Source organism: Bubalus bubalis, chromosome 5 (assembly GCF_019923935.1).
Source record: "Bubalus bubalis isolate 160015118507 breed Murrah chromosome 5, NDDB_SH_1, whole genome shotgun sequence".
In the NCBI taxonomy this organism is placed as follows: Eukaryota; Metazoa; Chordata; class Mammalia; order Artiodactyla; family Bovidae; genus Bubalus; species Bubalus bubalis.
Window position 1 is genome coordinate 90,334,324 of NC_059161.1, and position 21,278 is coordinate 90,355,601.

Genomic DNA, 21,278 nt, shown 5'->3' on the forward strand with positions numbered 1-21,278 from the left:
AAAAATTATTAGAGTATAGTTACTTTACAATATTTTTTTAAGTTTCTACTGTACAGCGTAGTGAATCAGCTACATGTATACATATATCCCTCCTTTGGGGATCTCCTTCCTGTTTAGGTCACCACAGGGCATTGAGTAGAGCTCCCTGTGCTATACAGTCCATTCTCAGTAGTTACCTGCTTTACACGTAGTGGTGCGTATACATCAGTTCCAAGCTCCCACCTCATCCCACCCCTCCTTTCCCATTGGCGACCATACATTTGGTCTGTAAGTCTGTGTCTCTATTTCTGCTTTTCAAATACACACTCATTATTATACCAGAAGAAAACAAAAGAATTCCTCAAAGGAAACAAAAACATTACCTGGCATCAAGTTTTTTAAGTAACGGTTCTTGTTTTTAAAATAATACACTTTTATTTGAAAAGTGTAAAAACATTTGAAAAGAAATATGCACAAAATAAAACAGTGATCACCTGTGATATCAACTATTGCTAATGTTTCATTGTAGGGCCTTTCAATAATTTTCAGGCATGGATATTATTGGAATTATGTTTACACTGTCCAGACTTCTTTTTTCATTAACAGTGTATTACAAGAATTTTTTCCCTCATTAGTCTTCCATTAAACAGCCTAACAGAGAACTCTTAAAGATCTCTCAAAGGAATTCACCATCACTGACATATTTTTAATAGTGTCATGTGTAGTTATGAAAGGAAACTAGTATCCACTGTGTGCCAGTTATTGTATAAGCCTTTGTTGTTTTATATTTAGCCAGAGTTTATAATTAAAGAGAAAATTTTATTAATTGACATCTCCTCTGGTGCACTTGAAATGTAGCCAACTTCATAAAAATTCAGCTCATATAATTTTCAAGAACATATATGTAGCTTAGCATTTATAAGGAAGAACGAGACATGCTGACACACCCACATGTTAACTAAAGGGAAAGAATGCCTGAGTTCCCTCACGTACCTGTGCCTAAGGCTCGGAAAGGTCTCGGCCTGCTTTCTCGAAAGCTTAAGAACTTCAGCGCCCTTTTCTAGCCTCCTAACCATCGGGTAGCAAACATCAGGCAGCAGGTAGAATTCACATTCTCTGTCAGTCCTCATTTTACTTTGTCTCACAGAAACTTCCTCCAAAGTTGCAAATTATAGAAGGGAAGTAAGGGATCGCGGAAGAGCCCTTGAGACCATGGTCTGAAACTGCAGTATAGAAAATGACCACTGAGATAGCCAGTAGGAAAGATTCCTGGGCCCCATCTTCAGAGATTCTGGTTCAGTGTATCAGGATTAAGGCCCCAGGATGCAAATATCTTCATTGTGCCATTCTGATGGTTTGGAAGGAACTCCTTGTTTAATCTTCCTTGAACATTGTTTTCCTAACTCCTGAGCTCGCGTAAGTCTTTGTTACTCAATATTATTTTTGTTTCATTCGGTTTTGGTTTGGGCCACATTGCATAGCATGTGGGATCTTAGTTCTCTGACCAGGGATCAAACCCACATACCTTGCATTAGAAACTTGGAGTCTTAACCAGCAGAATGCCAGGGAAGTCCTGTGTTTCTCAAACTTGAGTATAAGCCCTCTCTAGGGTTTATGAGTGGGCCAGTAGATAATCAACAAGAGGTATCTTCCTGGAGTGTCTGTTTTATGCAAAGCTTTGAGAAAAATTTGTATGTAAAATGTAGCATGGATCAGAATATAAAATCTACTTGAATTTTCAGAATAAAACAGACACTTGTAAGAAATTCCCCTCATAATTCCAGGGGCCTGTATTTACCTTCCTTTACTATTATAGGGCATCTTTGGTAGAATACCTTAATTAGGATGGTTTATATTATAACTCCTGATAAATGCTGATGTAAACAACTGATGGTGGAGCAAATGTAAATACAAAGTGCCTTTTTAGAAGATAATGTGACTGAATGACAATTCTTTAAGCGTTCTCTTTTCTTATTTAGAAGAGCATTTCTGTGTTGCAGATGAACTGTCTTGCACTGAGCCCGAGTCATCTCAGGTGCCAGACTGCAGTTCTAGAGACCATCAGCAAGGTAAGCCCCCTCTACTCCAGGCCCTAAGAGCTAAGACGTCCTCACATTCTGATCCATATGCCACTGAGATAAGGAAGACAACTGATGATTCCATATCTAAAGTCCTAGACTGGTTTAACCGAAGCTGTCATTCAGATGACAGTGTGGCATCTCTGCAATATCCCCAAGACATACAACCCAGAAAAAAACCAGACTCCAAGCCACAGATTGCTGTTGCCTTGGTGACAGAGGACACCAGTCAAGAAGGAAATGGTTTGATTGCTCTACTACCCACCAAAGTTGAATTGACACCTGTGGGACCTGATTCAGCATTCCAGGTAGAGGAACGTATGCTGCTGTCTGGAAATTGCCAGGATAACAATGTGCACATCAAACCCAGATCTATTCATTTGTCCCCACAAGGCAAGGAAAGTCCCGGCATGTTGCAACCATTTGAAATCTACAGTTCAAATCAAGAGAGTAAAACTAAAGACTATAGCCAAGGTTCAAAAAACATAGGGAAAGCAGTTGGGGTACTTCTTCCAGCCAATAACTCTTCCTACAGTGTTCACAAAGGATCTCATGCAGAAGACCAAGTTCTATGCAACATTAAGGATGCTGGCAGCTTAGGTGAAGAAGAACCCAAGCTTCGTGTTTATGAAAAAAATACAAGAAAGTCAGAAGTAAATTTTGACTTTTCCACAATTATCCAAGATTCGAGTTTGAAAGCCGATGTAAAGGCAGAGAGTGAGAGCAAAGGAAGAGATACTTCCATCCTAAAATCTTGTTTAGAACCAGAGAATATTGAGTCACCACCTGGGGCTGCCAGCAGCGTATCTCCTTGGAAGAAGCTTGAGGTCCAGGTACCAGAAGCTGGTGAGGTTCCCCAGAACCAAGTACAAAGAGAGAAATACAAGAGAGTGAGTGACAGAATATCCTTTTGGGAAAGTACAAAAGCTGCCATTCATAAAGAACCCTCACCTCCATTCAGTCAGGAACGACCTTCTGCTAAAGCATGTCAGCCTGTGACGTCCGTGGACAGTTTTCCTATGAGCCGTGGTAAATGTAATACTCAAGTCACTGCCAAACAAGTAATCCTAGATAACGATGGCCAAGCAGCCCATGTCTCCGGTTTTTATTCCTCAAAGAAACCTAAAGAGACCAGGCCCCAAATATCAGGTCCATCCAAAAATGATCCTTCAGCTGACCAGTCAGGCACAGTGTCTCTCTTTCAGAATAAGACAACTGAGCCTGTAAAAAGATTACCAGTGACAGACAGTTTGCATTCTGAAAAGGACATTACTTTCCCACCATTGCATCATCCTTCAAATGTCGGGATTGAAATGCATACCTCTTTGGAGAAAGACAGATCTCTAATTGGTGAACGGAATCCCAACTTTAAAGTTATGTCCTTACAAGAAAGAATCAATGAACCCAATACAGAACAAGTCTATAATCACTCTCAATTTGAGAATTTGAGAAGGTTTTGGGACTTAGGTGCCAATCCAAACTGTCAAGATAATATTGAGAAGAATACTACCACAACAAGCCAAAAAAATTCTGTGCTTTTTAATAGTCAGAAACATAAAGAATTCAGTGACGTGACATCATCAGGAAACAGTACCCATGAGAGAGAGATGCTTCTAAACCAGAAAGAAATTCCGGCAAGAGAGGAAATAGAGAAATTAAATTCAAAAGGCACACTCCAGGTGTTGCCAGATGACACCACATTTCCATGGAGACCACCCAGAAAGTCCACTCATCAGTTGCCAAGGTATGAGTCATCAAAGGAAAACATGGGGAAAAATACTGAATGCTTTGTTACCCCAGTGTTCAAGGGAGAAAACGATGACTCTGACCAAGAGCCCGAAGAGATTCAAGAATCCATTGTGAAAACAAGTGTTTCATCTAAAGACTACAAAGACATGCTTAATGACAGCATACAGAAGCTGCTTTTCGAAGCCTCATCACCAGTCCTCCAGCCTTCTGGTGGAAACGTTCAGGGAAAACAAGTGTTTGAACCAGATGTTTCTGAAAATAGGACATGGCCTCAGGAGACAGATTTTGCTGCTCCTGAGGAAGAAGCCAAAAGGCCTAAAGAGATCAGTAATGAGCATATAGACAAAACAGTAGCTCCTCCAAAGGCCTATTTGAACACTTTGACTGCTAGTCTGGACAAACTCCTGAAGGAAGCAAGCGGAAGCCCACCCTCTCCCTTGCAAACCAAATGTGAACCCACCACCACTGGGATCAGCTCAGAGTCTGAAGAGAGTAGCGTTGATGAAAATAGGATAAAGCAGAGTCAGAACACGTCAGCCGATGAGAGACAGAAAATGGCTTCTTTTCCAGAGGGGACAGAAACTTGGGGAAATTGCGCTCTCTCCCAGGAAGCTCAAAGTGGTGAGTGCCAGCTGAACCCAACTTGTTGCAGACAGCTGCAGAAGGCTCTCATCCCCTGGATCAACCTTCCTGTCGCCACAGAAAGGGTTCTTCCGGGAATGGGGTCCACTCTCCCCAAGATATGCCTTCTCCCAGGGATGCCCATCCTTCTCCTCAGGATAAGACACTGCTTTCTCAAAGGGAAGTTTCAGAGACTATAGAAAAAGTTATTCTTCCACCCAGACCTGCATTGAATGATGTAAAAGCTATATTACAAAAGCTACTTAGAGAAGCTTGGTTGAGTTATCCAGCTGGGCTGGAAGTAGTTTCTGGAGAAGTAAAAATAGAATTTCCTAAAGGCGTACGGGTAGAAAGTAGTGCCCCAAATTCTCTGGGAGTTATCCCACCACAGACAACATTGGACAGAATAGCTTCAGACAGAAGGGATTTTTATTCCTTCAGTGTGGTTTCTGATGAAACTCATAAAATGGGATCTTATTTAGCTGTCCAGGCGTCTCCATCAGACCAAACCCTTAGCTCATTTGCTTCTACTGTTGCTCACTATGGCAAAGAGTTACCTCAGGAAGTGACAGAAATTGTGAGGGAAACGATTATTCAGCCTAAATCAGAACTCCTTGAATTCAGTGTTGCCTTAGAAGAACTACTGAAGGAAACAACTGAAACCCCTTGCACAAAATATGACTGTGATACAAGGGGTCTTTATGTGTCAGAGTTAATAGGCATTACTATTACTATATTGCCGAGGTGCCCAGGCAAGCTGCTTCTGAATTCCATCCTAAGGAAACAAAAGAGACAGTAGAGAAGTCTGAGGCTCCATCAGCTACTGAGAGTGCTCTTGATATTGGTTTGGAGAGACTCCTTAAAGAAACATCTAATGGTCCTTCTTATCAGCCCCAAGTGTCAGTGAAGGAAGAAAGTCCTGAGAAGGAGCCGTTAGAGTCAAAGCAGGCCAGGTTTTGCGGGAGAGTGCCCCCTTTTTACTGGTCAGCCTCAGAGGCCTTGGAAATCAAACGTAAGAGTAATGTTTTCGAATCTAAAGTCAACCAATGTGATAGAGTGTTGGGAAGAGACAAAGGTGTGACTGGCTTATCAGATCTCTGTGGTTCTGAAAGTGGGGTTGAGATCCCTGGAGCCTCACAACTTTCTGTGGGCCATGAAGTGGGGATCACAGAAACTATAAACCCCCCAGAGGAGAGGGATAGTGAAAGTGAGGTTGCAGTGGTTCGAGAAAGGGCTTTTCAGGAGCCTGGTTTCAAAGAGGCTCCTGAAGCAATTAATGTGCCCAGAAATAGGCAACCCGTTCCTCTCCTGACAAAGAAAACTCTGCAAAAACAAGTCAAGTTGAATTGATTCTGGCATCACCGTTTATAGAGAAAAAGGAAGAAAAAGGTTTGTCTGACTCTGATTTTTCAGACAGAAACATTGGTTCTAATGCAAAAAGCCGGAGAAACACCTCCAGTGAGCATTTTGAAGTTTTTCACTGATTGGTTAATGAGTTGATTTATGTAATGCTGACATAAAGGATGATATAGTTTTTAAAAGTGGGATTAATTTGATAATCCCAAATGGTGCTAAATTCGTCTTTGTACTTCAGTTCTCCCTAGATTTTCTTAATAAAAAGCTACATTTCCTGTTATATTCTTTAATCAAATGAGTTACATAGACATAGCGTTAGCCATCAGGCAGTGTTTCAGAATCTGATTTTATTCTCACTGATCAATGGTAGAATTTTCAGATTCCAAAGATATGTTTTAAAGAACTTTGGGGGTTTAGAGAGTACCTCTGAGACATCCAAGTGAGGTTTCCTCTTGGAAAGAATTAGAATTTCCTAATTGGCAGTCCACGCAGCAGGCTCCAGTAAGATTTGTGGCAAGAAAGTGCCGCAAGTGGGCGTAGATTGCCCTCTTAGGAGCAACATGTTTCCACAGTGGTGGCTGAATACCAGGAACAAGGTGCAGGGCTGGAACTTGCCCTCAGATACTGTGAACTGTTGTGGGGTTTGTTTTTTCATTTTCTCTCTTTTTGCTGCTCTCTCCCTCCCGTTTCCGATTACCTGCAGAATCCTGCCTCCTAGGCCGTGACTCAGTGTGATGACTTCACCTGACCCCACCTAAGGGCCTGGCCTGGCCTGTGCATTTCTTTGGCTCCAGCCTTAGCTGAGTGGAGAAGATTACCATAGTCATCCAAGTGGACTTGGGATACTGGTTTCAGCCAGGCTCCCAAAGAAAGGGCTTGTCTCAGTTTGCTCTTTGGAGCAACCTGACTATTTTAGGAGAGAAAGCCAGGAACAAATAGGGATTAGAAGTCACCTGGTTAGAGTGATGAAATAATAAAGGATGCTCCCCGGCTGGAACATTTTAACCAAAGTTGTACAACAACTGGTGTTGATCACCTTCTCAGTAGAAAATTAATAGAATGTGTCATTTCCTAGCTCCCTTCGGTCTCAGTAAGAACAAATGAGCTTCACTGAGTGGCTCATTTGTGAGATTTGGGTTCCTTTGCAAATAGCCATAGGGTCTCTTATTGAAAACTGACCAGAGAATCCACCTATAATCCTAGTTAATGAAGCTGAAGCCTCTTTAATATTTGTAACTGGTGGGAAAAGGAAAATACCAGTCTCTGCAAGAGTATAAGTCAGCATCTTAAACTTATTGAAGTAGACTTAACTAAGCTACCCCATGAGTTACTAGGGTAAATGGGCCTATATGAGGTGAAGGGCTTGTAAATTTACACTTAACTTTGAAGACTGTTCCTGAATGTGTATAGCTGTGTTAAAGTATACCAGCATAACTGATTGAACAACAACAAACCTATCTAAAAAATAAATAATCAATATAAATGATTACCCAGACAGAGCCCAGAGATTTTAAAGCCAAGTAGGAGGTATAAAGTGGTGCACGGCGTGTGTGTGTGATCAGTCATGTCTGACTCTTTTGTGACCCCATGGACTATAGCCTACCAGGCTCCTCTGTCCATGAGATTTTCCAGGCAAGAATACTCAAGTGGGTTGCCATTTCCTCCTCCAGGGAATCTTTCCCAACCTAGGGATCGAATCTGCGTATCTTTCATCTCTGGTATTGGCAGGCAGATTCCTTACCACTGAGCCACCTGGGAGGCATAGTTTTCTAACTTCTAACCTAAATAATTATTTTTAAGTAAATGAGTTGGGTGGAGTGAGAGTAGGGAAGAACCTTCCCCAAATTAGGGAAGAACCCCAATTTTGATGAGCAGCCGAATATGTTTGACTTATGGCTGAGCTCTTAACCAGCCAGTACCTCAGTATGTTCCTTTAATAAAGAGAGGAGGGAATGCTGAGAGATTATGCACACGATTCATATTTTATTGTGAATTATATGTGATTCATATGCACATGATTCATTTTTTTAAAGCATATTAAAGTCACCGAGAAGGTCCGTAGTAAGAAAACTTTAAAGTTTGAGCACAGAGCATCCCAAATCTAATTCATCTTAGAATCCATTTACTGGAGAATGCTTATTAACATTGGGCAGAACTGGGATGCACTTCAGGAAAGTACTGTCCAGAGTTGTTCCCAAGTGGATTGACTCATTAATGGAGTCATTCATGGATCTAGCAATGCTGAAGTGCCTCTTGCCTGCCAGTGTTTTGGGCACGAAGAATACAACAGTGCTGAGTGACAGTACTCAGACCAAGGCTTATCCATGTCGGAGTTTTCACTGTCAAAATGGAAAAATAAAAGACAGTCTAGAGAAAAAATTTTATAACATTAGATGCATTTAAAGAACAGTTCTTAGTCTCCAGTTATGCCCTTTTGCTTTTTTCCTTGTGTTCCTAAAATACCTTTCATTTTTTTTATAAAATGAAGGTATTAGTAGTTAATAGAGACCAACCTCCCCCACTTTAAAATACTTTCTATGTTAAAATAAAAAGTTGACCACCTCAGGTCATTACCCAACATTTTGATGGAAATCTCAGTAGCTCATGAAACCTAGAGAGTCTATATTTGTTGATCTGGAGAATTCACCCATCTGTGTACCCAATTATATACAGATGTTAAAACATCTGAATCCTGCCTTCTATAGTTTTCAGCTAATTATTTTAATGCTCCTAAAACCATTTTGTGGCTGTCTTCAAAAGCTAGAAGTGAAGGGGAAAGGTTCAAATTTTAGAACAGAACAAATCACGTGCCTAAAATAGAGGTGTAGAAGACTTAGCACATTGCTGTTACTGCGGTCATTATGTTAATCTTGTCTCTCTATCATTTGTGCTTACAAATATTTCTTAGGTTTACAAGTCATTTCTTTTTTTTTTTTAATTTTATTTTATTTTTAAACTTTACATAATTGTATTAGTTTTGCCAAATATCAAAATGAATCCGCCACAGGTATACATGTGTTCCCCATCCCGAACCCTCCTCCCTCCTCCCTCCCCATTCCATCCCTCTGGGTCGTCCCAGTGCACCAGCCCCAAGCATCCAGTATCGTGCATCAAACCTGGACTGGCAACTCATTTCATATATGATATTTTACATGTTTCAATGCCATTCTCCTAAATCTTCCCACCCTCTCCCTCTCCCACAGAGTCCATAAGACTGTTCTATACATCAGTGTCTCTTTTGCTGTCTCGTACACAGGGTTATTGTTACCATCTTTCTAAATTCCGTATATATGCGTTAGTATACTGTATTGGTGTTTTTCTTTAAATGACTTCCCTGGTGGCTCAGTGGTAAAGAATCCGCCTGCCAATCCAGGAGACGCAGGAGATGTGGGTTTGATCCTTGGGTCAGGAAAATCTCTGAAGGAAGAAATGGCAACCCACTCCAGTATTCCTGCCTGGAAAATCCTATGAACAGAGGAGCCTGATGGGCTACAGTCCGCGGGTCAGCAAAGAGTTGGATACAACTGACCTTGCACGCACATGCACTAATATGCTTTAGTGAAGAAATTTTACTGTCTTCTGTGAACTGCCTCATAGAATGGATAAAAGTATGGAGGCTTATGGCATAATACCTCCTTTCAACCTACCATTTCAGTGTCCGTTGATTTATTAAGAGTTTGATTGTTTTCTTTTTTTGTTTGTATTGTGCAGTATTCATCGGTTTTGTCTTGTAACAGGTTCAGAAGAAGAACCCAGTCCTGTTTTGAAAATTTTGGAAAGGAGTGCTGCTAGGAAAATGCCTTCCAAAAGTCTGGAAGATATTTCATCAGATTCATCAAGTGAGAATAAAGTGTGCCCCACTGTCCGTGCCCCGATCTAAGCTTAAAAATGCGTATGTGCTCTTCTGTAGCCTCGCTGCATGCTGTTCTACCCTGAACCCCTAAAGGAGGGGTTAACAGATGAGAACACCTTTTCCCAACCGAGCTAAACAGGCTCAGCCAAAAGTGGTTGGAACTTCGCTTTTAAAATAACACATGAGGTTTGGTTACAAGTATGCTAGGTTTTCTTGAAGAATCCCAGTTTGAATATTTATTCAAACACTTTCAAACACTGAGTTTTAAAAGACTGTGGTACCTTGTGGTTCTAGTGGTAATAGCTGACATTGATTTAGCACTGTGTGGCAAGATGTGGCTAAGCGTTTTATGTGCATGATCTCATGTAACTGGCATAGGCAACCACATATTGGGGGGGGGCACAAATTCTTATCCCCATTTTACAGATGAGGTAAGTAGAGTTCAGAGAGGTAAAGTAATTTGCTTCATACCATGCAGCAGAGCTAGGACTCAAAATCAATAGGCTGTTATCAAGAGCATTTATGAGGTGATTGTATTACATATAACTGCTTCTTGTCTGATAAATTTTTGCATGATATGGAGAGGAATTCATCCCTGGCTTCAGGGACTTTGCTTTCTCTTTTATCCCTTATGTCCACCCATTTCTTTTGGATAGTGGAACTATAAGCTCAAAGACGGCCTGACATACAACACTCCAGGCACACTCTTCCCCACTGCTTTAATTGGTGAAGGGTTTCTAGAGTAGTAACATAAAGCATAACATATATAGGGACTTGTGAGCCAGACAAACAGGTTTAGAGGCTGTGACTTCTAGGGGTTTTGTTCTTATTCTTTCTAAGCTAAGATGTACCCCTGGGATTACAGATGGTCATGAGGAAATTTATCAAGTGCAAGTTAACCGCTGCCAAACTCATATGATTAAAACTTGATCACTTTCATGTTTGGAATATTTCTATGCATCTGCAGTTGACACTGAAAAGTTTCCGATTTTAAAAAGGAAAAGAAAAACATAACAAGCTATGCCACTAAACAGTTCTTAAAATTCAGAGATTTTCAGGGCTGTGAAGGCAGTATTCCCAATTTGGAATGCAGCCCTCACCCCACCAAAGATCTTGGAATCTCAGGGTTAGAAGGGACCTTGAAGGTCACCCATTCCAAACTCCCCCTCCAATGCAGGAATTCCCTCTAAAGCCTCAACAGGTGGCCAACCCCCCACATCCGCCTGATTGCTTCCAGAGAAGGCTAGTCCAGTCCTTTGTTGTTCAGCCCTAATTGTCCTTTCTGATGTTAGTGATGGACCCGAAGGGAAAAAAAAGACTTCAGCAACAATTGTCCAATTTGGCAAACCTCTAGCCTGAGAAACATGGGGCTATTGCCATGGTGCAGCTTTAAAGTACTCAGGAATGTGTAGGGTTAAAAAAAAAAAAAAACACCATCAGCTGACGGGTATTCCTGCACGCTCCCTTCCAAATACCGATACCCACTCTCACACTAGCCTGCCAAGATTCCACTTAGCAGCTGGTCCCCACTTACATCTCTTCAGTTGACTTCCCAAGCAGGGCTCCCAGAGGCATGCACACATGATGATGCACGCCCAGAAATATTTGTTAATGACCGTGGGTTTGGGAAGGTGTTAGTCATGGCTAGCATCTTACCCTTTGCAGAAGAATAGAGAGGCTGTTGCAGCCCCGTGCTTTCTCCTGCTGCCGGCCGATTGCTTGCTCTGAGCTAACCCTCTAACCCTTGGGAGTCCGTGTGCAGCAGTGTGCTGATGTAAGCTGCATCGGGGCTGAAATGGGAGCTCCCGCTATGGCACTGGCTCGAGTAGCTAATCTAAAGAGAAAGTATTTTGGGGAAGACATCTTGGTTGCACCCCTCACACGGCATCTTGACTAATTGCTTCCAACTCCAGGGGCTTCCAGGGACAATCTCATTGTTCTTGCTCGCCAAGGGTCAGTCGTGTTAACCATTTGTTAATTTCTCCTGCACAGATCAAGCCAAAGTAGATAATCTGCCAGAAGAATTAGTACGTAGTGCTGAAGATGGTAAATATCTTTATGTATTTGCATGTCTGTCTGCGTGTTAGGTTCTGGGGTGGTTTGGGCGGTCACCGGGACACAGCTATTAGGAAAAATAGAAGAACGTCACTTGTCACTATGTGATGAATGGTGCCGAAGTTGTTATAAAATGGTTCTGACTTGGTGCATTTAATACTGTTCGTATTCTTAAGGTTTCTGCTAGTGATACTGGTATGAAGCTCTCATCAGAGACCCTTGGGAAGCAAGGGTTTCTAAAAATAGGAAATCGTATTTCTATGAGCATGAGCAGATTTTTGCTACTCTGACTTGCAGAACTCCTTGTGAAGGCAGGGAGAGTGACATGGGTTCCTGGGTTAAGTTATTCCTGTATTTGATTTTCAAGTCAGCATATAGATCTCTCTAGATTTAACTGGTAAAGATTTAAGATCAAAGGAAAGGGTCCCAGAACAAGATTGGGTGTCTTGCCTCTGCTTACGTCAATAACCAAGTATAGACCAAGGGTGAAATTGACTGATTCTGAATATTAAGGAGTCAGAAGGTCTTGCAGCTTGTCTATGGATCAGGCATTATACTTGGTTCAGTTATAAAATGAATAGGGTAATTGTGGGGGCAAGGATGGAAATGAGTCTGATTTTTTATAGTTCAGCATTTATGCAAATATGTAATTTATACTTGTATGCTAGAATTTTGTTTTCTAAGTTGCTTTCACCATAATAATAAAAATGTATGTTAGCTGAGCTTTCTCGTATAAGATGAAGCAAAAGAGCTCCTCAAAGGTCATTCCTTACTTTTGTGTAATGGTTTTGTCTTTTATGTTGATAACCATTTCATTGAAGTAGGTGGGGCAGCGATTTTTATCTTCATTTTACAGATAAGAAAAGCTCAGAGAAAGGAGGTGATCTGTCTGAGCTTTTGTAGCTAGTCAGTCAGTGAGAGGGTGAGGATGGGAACCTCAGCTTCACTCCTAGCCCAGTGCTCCTTTTGTTTTCCATGCCATGGCTTAATGAGTAAGGAAAGACACTGAACGTGTATGCTGGATGTTGGATTTTTAGTTGAACAGGAGACCTCAAAGAGGCTAAGGAAGAATTGCATTGGGGAATGGATGAAAATAGGCTGAAAACCTGTCAGATGTATTCTGCAGTCTTAGTTGTGAAACTGACATTTGAGCGTTACTTTCATGTCTCTTTAATCTTTCTGTTAAAATGGTATTTATTCTCAATGTTGCTCTTCTGAGTAGATCAAAAAGCAGATCAGGAACCAGACACAAATGAATGCATTCCAGGAAGTGAGTAGCAGGATCTTTCTCACAAATGACTAAATGTTGCCACTTTATATGGTGTAAAATGTACTGAAATAACTAACCCCATTAATAATGCAGCATTTATTATTGTACTAAATTCTTACAGCTTACAAAACTATTTCATTCTGACAAGGGTTTTATTTATTAAAAGTATTTTACTACTCTGTGTTAATTCATGATTCTACTGAGGGATAGTTATATATTTTTAAAATTATATATATATATATATGCGTTATATATACACACATTATTGCTGAATACTATTATGCTTTTGCCAGTCTCCCTGCTCTTTGAGTCTTTACTTAAAATGATATCACTTGGCAGTATGGTCTGGAGTACTGGATCTCTTATGGCCTCTAAAAAACACTATAGACAGGAAACAATTTATAATGTATTTGGACCTAGGAAAAGGCTGTACTTTGACAATTAGTATGTAGTATGGCTGTGTATGCCTGTCTACATTATCTATAGAAGCAATTTTTTTAATGCCCAGGGTTTAAGCTCTGAGGTTCAAAACTAAAATAGTCTAGTTCAATATATAAGGCAAATGAACCTCTGAATCTTAAGTAGTGAATGCATATGGCAACATGGATGGATCTAGAGGGCTTTATGCTAAGTGAAATAAGTCAGAGAAAGACATAAATGTGATCTCACGTATATGTGGAATCTTAAAAAACGAAAAACAACATGCAGACTCAAAGATACAGAGAACAAATGGGTGTTTGTTGGGGGTCATGATGGGGCGAAAATGTGCAGGGGATTACCATAAAAAATAAATCATGGGAATGTAAGATACAGTGTAAAGAATATGGTCAATAATATTGTAATAACATTGGGGACAAATAGTTACTAGCGTTATGGTAATCATTTCATAATGTATGCAAATGTCCAATTACCAGTTAGCACACCTGAAACTAATATAATACTGTATGTCAACTGTGTTTCCATTTTAAAAAAGAAAAATGTATGTATAGTTATGGTAGCTCATATGCATCAACTAATTAGTATCCACCACCAGGGAAAGATAACGGTTATTCACTGTTTTCTGTTCACTTTTAAGACTGTTGTTCTTAACTGTGACTATCGTCTTGAGTACAAATAGTGCATTAAAAAGGGGTTTGTGGGGACTAGCAAAGAATGCAGATATGTTTGTGTGTCTTCTTGGCATCCCTTTTCAGAGGTGGTTTCAAAATCCTAGGCGTTGGAGTGTTGAAGATACACCTACCGGCCCATAGGAGTTTTAATAAGTTTCCCAACAGTCATTGGATGTGCTAATGGTTCTTAAAGAGAAGCGTTGCCAAAGGAAGGAGCCATTAGATAGAGGAAAAGTGCTGATGCTTGAAAACAGTGACTTCTCATCTGAAATCGGAAACCCCGCTCATGAGGTTCTCCTGCCAGAGATGAAGGCACTGAGCCTTGGCACATGACCTGACAAATTTTTAAGAACTACCTAGGAAATAAGGCCGTCCAGGCTTCAGCCACTGGTGTGTGTTCTCTGTCTGGCTGCCGCAGAGACAACCAGACTTCTGTCTCTCAGGGGTGTCGGGTAAAGAGGCTTTTCCAGTTGCTGTTGAACTGGCAACTGGATACTTAAGTTTGGGCATCTTAGTTTATCTTTGTATGTTTTATTCAACATTTAGCCTGAGGAGTGAAAACAAAGCATAGACATGGATGATGTGTGCCTATATATCTGTGTCTTCATTTGTGACCTCCTAATTAGCTGAGTTTTTGGTCAAGGCAAAGAGGCTAATCAGTGCTAAATTCTAGATAAGTTAATTTCCCTTTTTTGTGGTATTTTCCAAGATGACTTTTAATGCCTGGGCTGGGGTTATTCCTTTTCTTTAGTGAAGAGTGTGTTCTTACCATAAAACAAAATGAAATGCATGGTCAAAACACAAATAACTAAAGCCCAGTAAACATATTACTAAACTGACTACATTTGAGTAGTAAATATATACTTTGAAAATAATACAGAGCAATGTTATAAGAAAGTTTTGCATACTCATTGGGCTATCCTTTGCCCTTGTAGGACCTGATCTTATACTATTCAGTATAAGTCACTCAAATACACACCATGGGAAGTAATTAAAGCAGGTTATCATCTTGTAAGACAACATAAATATATTTTGATGCATTTGTGAGCCTAAAACTAGGTGAGAGCTATTATGTGATAAGCAAATATTTAATAGTTCAAGTTTCCATTTTCCTTTATTAGATTTCTTTTAACTAATGATAAATGTACCTAATATTTAGGGCTAAACTTGAGCCTTTTGAGTTATATGTAGACAAATAATTTGATTTTTATTTATCTGTTTTCCTCGTATCTCTGCAATGAGAAAGTCAAACCAGTATATTTTTGTCACATGGAAAAGATAATTTAAAGATTTCCTATCAGATATTTACTTGTTTAGCAAAGACATATATAGAGCCTAATATGTGTAACACATATAGCACTGTTCTGAGTGCCTTGAAAAATATTAAGTCATTCAATACAAAAGCTCTGATTCACCATAAGAAAAGCTTAGACATTGTCATTCTTATACTGCTGCTGCTGCTGCTGCTGCTAAGTTGCTTCAGTCGTGTCCGACTCTGTGCGACCCCATAGACGGCAGCGTACCAGGCTCTGCCGTTCCTGGGATTCTCCAGGCAAGAACACTGGAGTGAGTTGCCACTTCCTTCTCCGAGTCAAATATTTGGTTACCCTGAAATACAGATTTAATAGGAAAGTGAAAAGTGAAAGGGAAGTCACTCAGTCGTGTCCGACTCTTAGCGACCCCATGGACTGCAGCCCACCAGGCTCCTCCGTCCATGGGATTTTCCAGGCAAGAGTACTGGAGTGGGGTGCCATTGCCTTCTCCCATTCTTAGACTAAGAAGAAGAAAAGTTTTCTAACTAGAGTTAAACATATTAGGAAGAGAATTCATCATCTTGTTGTGACTTCCACATATATACTTACTGTATCAAAAAGAAACCATGTGCTACATTTTCATATTAAATTCTTAGGGTATCTTAACCTGAGTCATTCATACATGGCCTTTGGATATCACTGTTGAAAGTTATCTGGGTTGACAGATAGCTAAATAATTTCTATTTTCAGAAAATAATTAATTTTGAAACCATAGTCTCTTATGATTCTGAGGGAGAAATACTCTTACAGTAATCCCAACAATCACCAAGGAATCCAACCTCCTTTTAGAGATCAATAGCCAGGACACTTTTATGATTTGAGTTGTGTACAAAGATCCTTGCTATTCAATGAAATAGTTTTTCAGCCTGCAGCATGTTAAAAAATATATCTCAAGGAGATGAACCAATAAAGTACAGATCTTGTGGTTCAAAGATCTACTGTGAAAAAATGTAAATTAAAACCAATTCATGTTAGTAGTATATTTCAGTATAATTCAAATCCAGTTCTCTGGTCCAATAAAACCTAGTGGTTTTTAAGTTCTGTTTTCTGTTTGGTTCAACTCCTTGCTAGTTCTCTCTCTATAATTTATGAAAATTGCATGTTGCTTACCCTACGGTCCTGTGCATGTGAACTACTGTGCCTTTAACCATTTTACAAAAACGTCTCTGTTCATAGATGGAAAAAAGTGTGTTTTCAACGTATGCCTTATGTTTGTCTGACAATTGTGAGGATAATTTTGAATGGAAATGCTGCTGTTTAGTTTCCACAGTGTCTTCACAGCCTGATAATCAGTTTTCCCACCCTGACAAACTCAAAAGGATGAGCAAGTCTGTTCCAGCATTTCTCCAAGATGAGGCAAGTTTGTCTTTTGTACCTTCCTGAAAATGGAACCAAATAAGTGGATTTGCTATGCCAAGGTTGGTGTGTTTGCATTAAGCCATAGCGGAGACCTAAGAGGCCGCAGGGGTGACCTTTGCCTCTCATGTCAATAGACGTAGTGTTTTTGGTCCTGGAACAAGGCAAGGCATATCTCATTTGACTCATACAGTAGCTTTTTGGTGGTGAAGCCAGATTGCATACAGGGAATGTGACTTTTGTTTCAAAATAAGGAATCCAGGCAGAAAAATGTTGGCATGAACTTCTCTGTACTTTAGAATACGGTTCATTTGTGAAAGCTTAGTCTAGATAGCATGACTAGCTTGAAAGCATATGTTAAAATTACAAAGTATCAATGACATGGAAAACTTTAAGGATATCAACCAGGTGTAGGCACTTTATATACATTATCTCATTTAATCCTCCAGTAACCCTGGAAGGTGGGCACCATCACTATCCCCAGATATTACAGATTAGCAAACTGAGATTAGGAGAGATCAGGCAACGTCACTCAGCTAGAAAGGGGCTGAACCGAGGAGTGGAGTCCAGATCTGACCTTCATGCTATTAACTACTGTCCCTTCTGTTTCAAATAAGAACATGACTATTATCTGTTATTCATTTAATTCATAGTGAGTACCAGGCACTCTGATATCTTTAACTCTTACTAACAAAATGTGGTAGGTACAAATTTTTCCATTTTGTACAAGAAGAAAGAGCCTCACAGAGCCTTTCCCCAAATTCAACAGCTACTAAAAAGTAGAGCTAGGATTTTAACTCAGGTTCTTTGCCTTAACTAAGATTCCATGTTTTGCAATCAGGTAATTAGGAGTCTGAGGTTTGATGTTAGACACTCCCACCCCTAGTTATGCTGCTGATTTGCTATGTAGTTGTGAACAATTTCCTTAACTTCCCTGAGCGCTTTCCTAGTACCTAACTCATTAGACTGTAAGGAGTCAGTGAGATAATGCCGGGAAAACACGCAGCGCAGTGCTGACACGTAGTACCTTAATGCTTGCTGTTGCTGTTTGCAGTTTTGGTCTGATTTTTCATGATGAAATAGAAGCTTCATCCTTTCTCGTAGTAGATGGAATGTAAGGAAAGCTCTGAAAACATACAAATTACATCCCTCCTCCCCAACCTCCTGGGAACCCTTCTGTCTACACTTGAGCCTTCCATGAACTGTATCAGAAAATATTCAACCCCTGCATGTGCTTAAGAGCCCACATTATAGTTGCTTTGGAGAAGCACTCATTCTTTGAAACAAGCTCATGAGCTAGAAGCCAGCATATGTACCTCATGGAGTTCCTGTGGTTTTATACCTTTGTAGATGTGCTTTGTTTGTAGATGTGCTCTTGGCTGGTCATATGAATAAAACATCTAATAATCTGAGAGGCAAATGATACCAGTTGCTGATTTTTTTTTTTCCTTCCTTCAGTTTTAACCTGCTGCCTCATTGCTCCACGCAAAAGATAGTCCAAATAGTTTGTGGATCAGAGATGCCAAGTTAAGCTGTATTGTTTTACCTTTCAAAGTATTTGGGGTTGGACTGAATGTTAAAGAAAGTGGGATAAAGTCAGACTTTGCTTCCTCACCCACTGTCCCTTTGAGGCTTACCATCAGTCACATTTGTTGAGTGCCAACTTTGTGAAAATCAGTGTTACAAGTCATCAGTACAAGGTCCTGTCCTTCCAATAATCACTAATGATCTGATGTGCCAGGTAGAATGTATTATGGCTGTGATAGAGGGAAATGGTCTCTAAGCATGTGGGGAGGGAGTGTGATAATAGAAACACTAAAAAGGTGTGGATTTTTTCATCCTTGAGGAAGGATTCTTTTCTTATCCACATAAATCATTATTTTTTTTAACTCCTTTCTTAATCTGCATTAGGATTGGCATCTGTTACATTGACATGTAATTGCATGGCCCTGGAATATGTTGGCATGAACTAACCACTCCTTTGTAAAGGTGTTTCCCTAACCCCAGGAGCCACTGAACTGCTCTATAAACTCTCTAACCCCAAAAGGAGCTCCTTCTGACTCACAGATCCTTAAAGCTATCATCTAATAAACGATAGATCTAAATATAATAAAATTTATTATCACCACTTTTTCTTTCTTGACCCAGGTAAATATTTCCAGGGACATATTTAAAATAAATACCTTACTGCCATTTTTAAAAAATTGTTAAAATACAATGTGGGTAGAATGTATAATTCAATATACCTCCCTGTAGCAACAAAAAAGATAAGCACAGTAACTCTATAGGAATACCTAAGAGGTGGTTTAAAATTACATATCCATTCAGTTCACATGTGTGTGTGTGTGTGTGTGTATACACATACATGCATATATGAAAAACTTGAAACACAGATCAGATCAGAATTGTTTTCCCTAGTTTAATAGTGTCTCAAGTAAAAGATTTGATTTTTAGGGAAGTTAAGCCTATGTTACCGAGAGGAATTAGGCATGACATTTTATGATTTAAGGGTAAATATTAGACCTTTTATTGTCTAGGTAAAGATAATTTCTCATATGTAGCAAAAAAGTTTGCCAAGCAATATAAATGTATAATATTAAGAGAAAGCCAAGAAAGCTCACAATATGCTATCTTCTGTAGCACCTGGGGGCCACCTTGCTGGTGAAAAAAAAAAATCACTTTGCTGTTTCAGTAGCTAAACACTGCTCTCCTGCTTAAGTGAGATCCTGGGTAGACCACTCACCCCATCTTGAATCCCATTCCTTGGCAGTTAGCACTGCTGTCCTTTGACCTTGGAAAATGTCATACATGAGTGGGATACCAAGCTATTATCTTTATCTAAACTAAGATCTTGATCTTGACTCTTTCTGAATTTGAATTTTGTATTATATGATGTTTTGTAGAGTGATGACAGAGAGACAGATACAGCATCAGAAGGCAGTTACCAGCTCAGCAGACACAAGAAGAGCCCAAGCTCTTTAACCAATCTTAGCAGCTCCTCTGGCATGACGTCCTTGTCTTCTGTATGTAAACAAAGGCTTTGTGTTAATATCCCTCTGCTTCTGCCAACCTTGCTCTGCCATGCTCCTGCTCCTGTAAAATGGCCTTTTGTTATATTTCTCAGATTCCAGGGGCGTGAGAGGTTTGTTTTTTATCTAACCCACAATTAGCTTCTGGCTAGCTACATCTTCCTTTCTTCTCTTTTTTTAATCACAAGACAGTTCATATCCAAGATAAACAAATACGGTTTGTTTTGGATGTTAAATACTTCAAAAATAAACCTAAATTACCAACAAGATGAACCACTAAACTTCTCTGGGTGGCGAATGGGGTAACTATTACAAAGTCTGCTTTTATCAGACATGATTTGATGTACTCTTTGCAGGTATAGAATTGTACCTCTTTTAGCAAGTCATTTATTCTGACGACTAAAAGTACTGATTCACATTAAAAGGAAAGGTGATTCTTGGCCTCATGGAAGGATTCAGAATGGAATTTTCCAAAGGAAGCTCCCTGAGTATAGTTACTCAGATTTGATTTGGAGAATTTGACTTTATATAGAAGTGAGATAGTTTTGTGTGTGCATGTAGCATGTGTATAGAAATATATATATATATGTAAATATATCCACATACATTTATCCAAATGTCTATGATCTGCATATACATGCACAGATCTCATCAGATATTCTAAATGAATGATAAATCTGTGCTTAAATTCTTACTGGCCTTGCATTTTTTCAAACTCTTTTTAAAAAAATCTATTTAAATTGAATTTCTGCTGATAACAATCAAATGTATGGCCTTGGGAAGGTTTTAAACTTCCTTCATCAATCATCCATTTTCTACCCTTCCTGACCTCTAAAAGTGTATGGCTCAGTAAGCATTTTCTTAGAGTCAGTGGATGGGTAACATAGTAAAATTCCTTTTTAGTGCCTTGGAAATTTGATAGACCAATGTGTCACTGTGATTTGTGTGCCCTGGGGCTTCTCACATCCTCTTTATTTAACATTTTAAATTCTAAGCATGCCTAAAAATGGGACTCTGAGTGCCCCCTACTATGAAATCACCCTGGTTTGAAATGAGTCAGCATCTAAATAACTTTGCATTTCATGTTTTTCATCCATGTCTCTTACAGGCAGTTTTTGTTAACCACCAGACATCATGTCATGTATATCATGTCAGGTTGTCTGTGTTGGTATGCTTTTTTAATGCCACATTAAATTAGCTGCTTTTATATGCAAACTAGAGAAATGCTGGCAAGCAAAGATGACACCCTTGCGCTGGATTCGAGAGTGAGACAGAGACAGACACCACGTGTTTTCCCGCGTTTTCAGGTCAGCGGCAGTGTGATGAGTGTTTATAGTGGAGACTTTGGCAATCTGGAAGTGAAAGGAAACATCCAGTTTGCCATCGACTACGTGGACTCACTGAAGGAGTTGCATGTCTTCGTGGCCCAGTGTAAAGACTTAGCAGCAGCGGATATTAAGAAACAGCGTTCGGACCCGTAAGTACATTTTGGAGACACTATTTTCTCTTA

The 21,278-nt window shown here is 39.8% G+C and overlaps 1 protein-coding gene across 19 annotated transcripts in view; it reads left to right on the plus strand.

Moving 5' to 3' along the window:
• The window catches only part of SYTL2 (synaptotagmin like 2), a 119,195-nt gene that overhangs the window by 86,002 nt on the left and 11,915 nt on the right, over positions 1 to 21,278 (plus strand). For 6 of the 19 annotated variants that reach the window (XM_025286225.3, XM_045165800.1, XM_025286226.3 and 3 more), the window contains 7 exons: positions 1,959 to 4,427; positions 9,521 to 9,622; positions 11,629 to 11,682; positions 12,914 to 12,961; positions 16,645 to 16,739; positions 19,643 to 19,762; positions 21,076 to 21,245. In XM_025286225.3, coding sequence (XP_025142010.3) covers positions 1,959 to 4,427; positions 9,521 to 9,622; positions 11,629 to 11,682; positions 12,914 to 12,961; positions 16,645 to 16,739; positions 19,643 to 19,762; positions 21,076 to 21,245 — 3,058 coding nt within the window. Of the gene's footprint in view, positions 1 to 1,958; positions 4,428 to 9,520; positions 9,623 to 9,731; positions 11,411 to 11,628; positions 11,683 to 12,913; positions 12,962 to 16,644; positions 16,740 to 19,642; positions 19,763 to 21,075; positions 21,246 to 21,278 lie in introns of those variants that run through there. The other 13 variants (XM_025286228.3, XM_025286235.3, XM_025286236.3 and 10 more) reach the window with 13 other exon arrangements.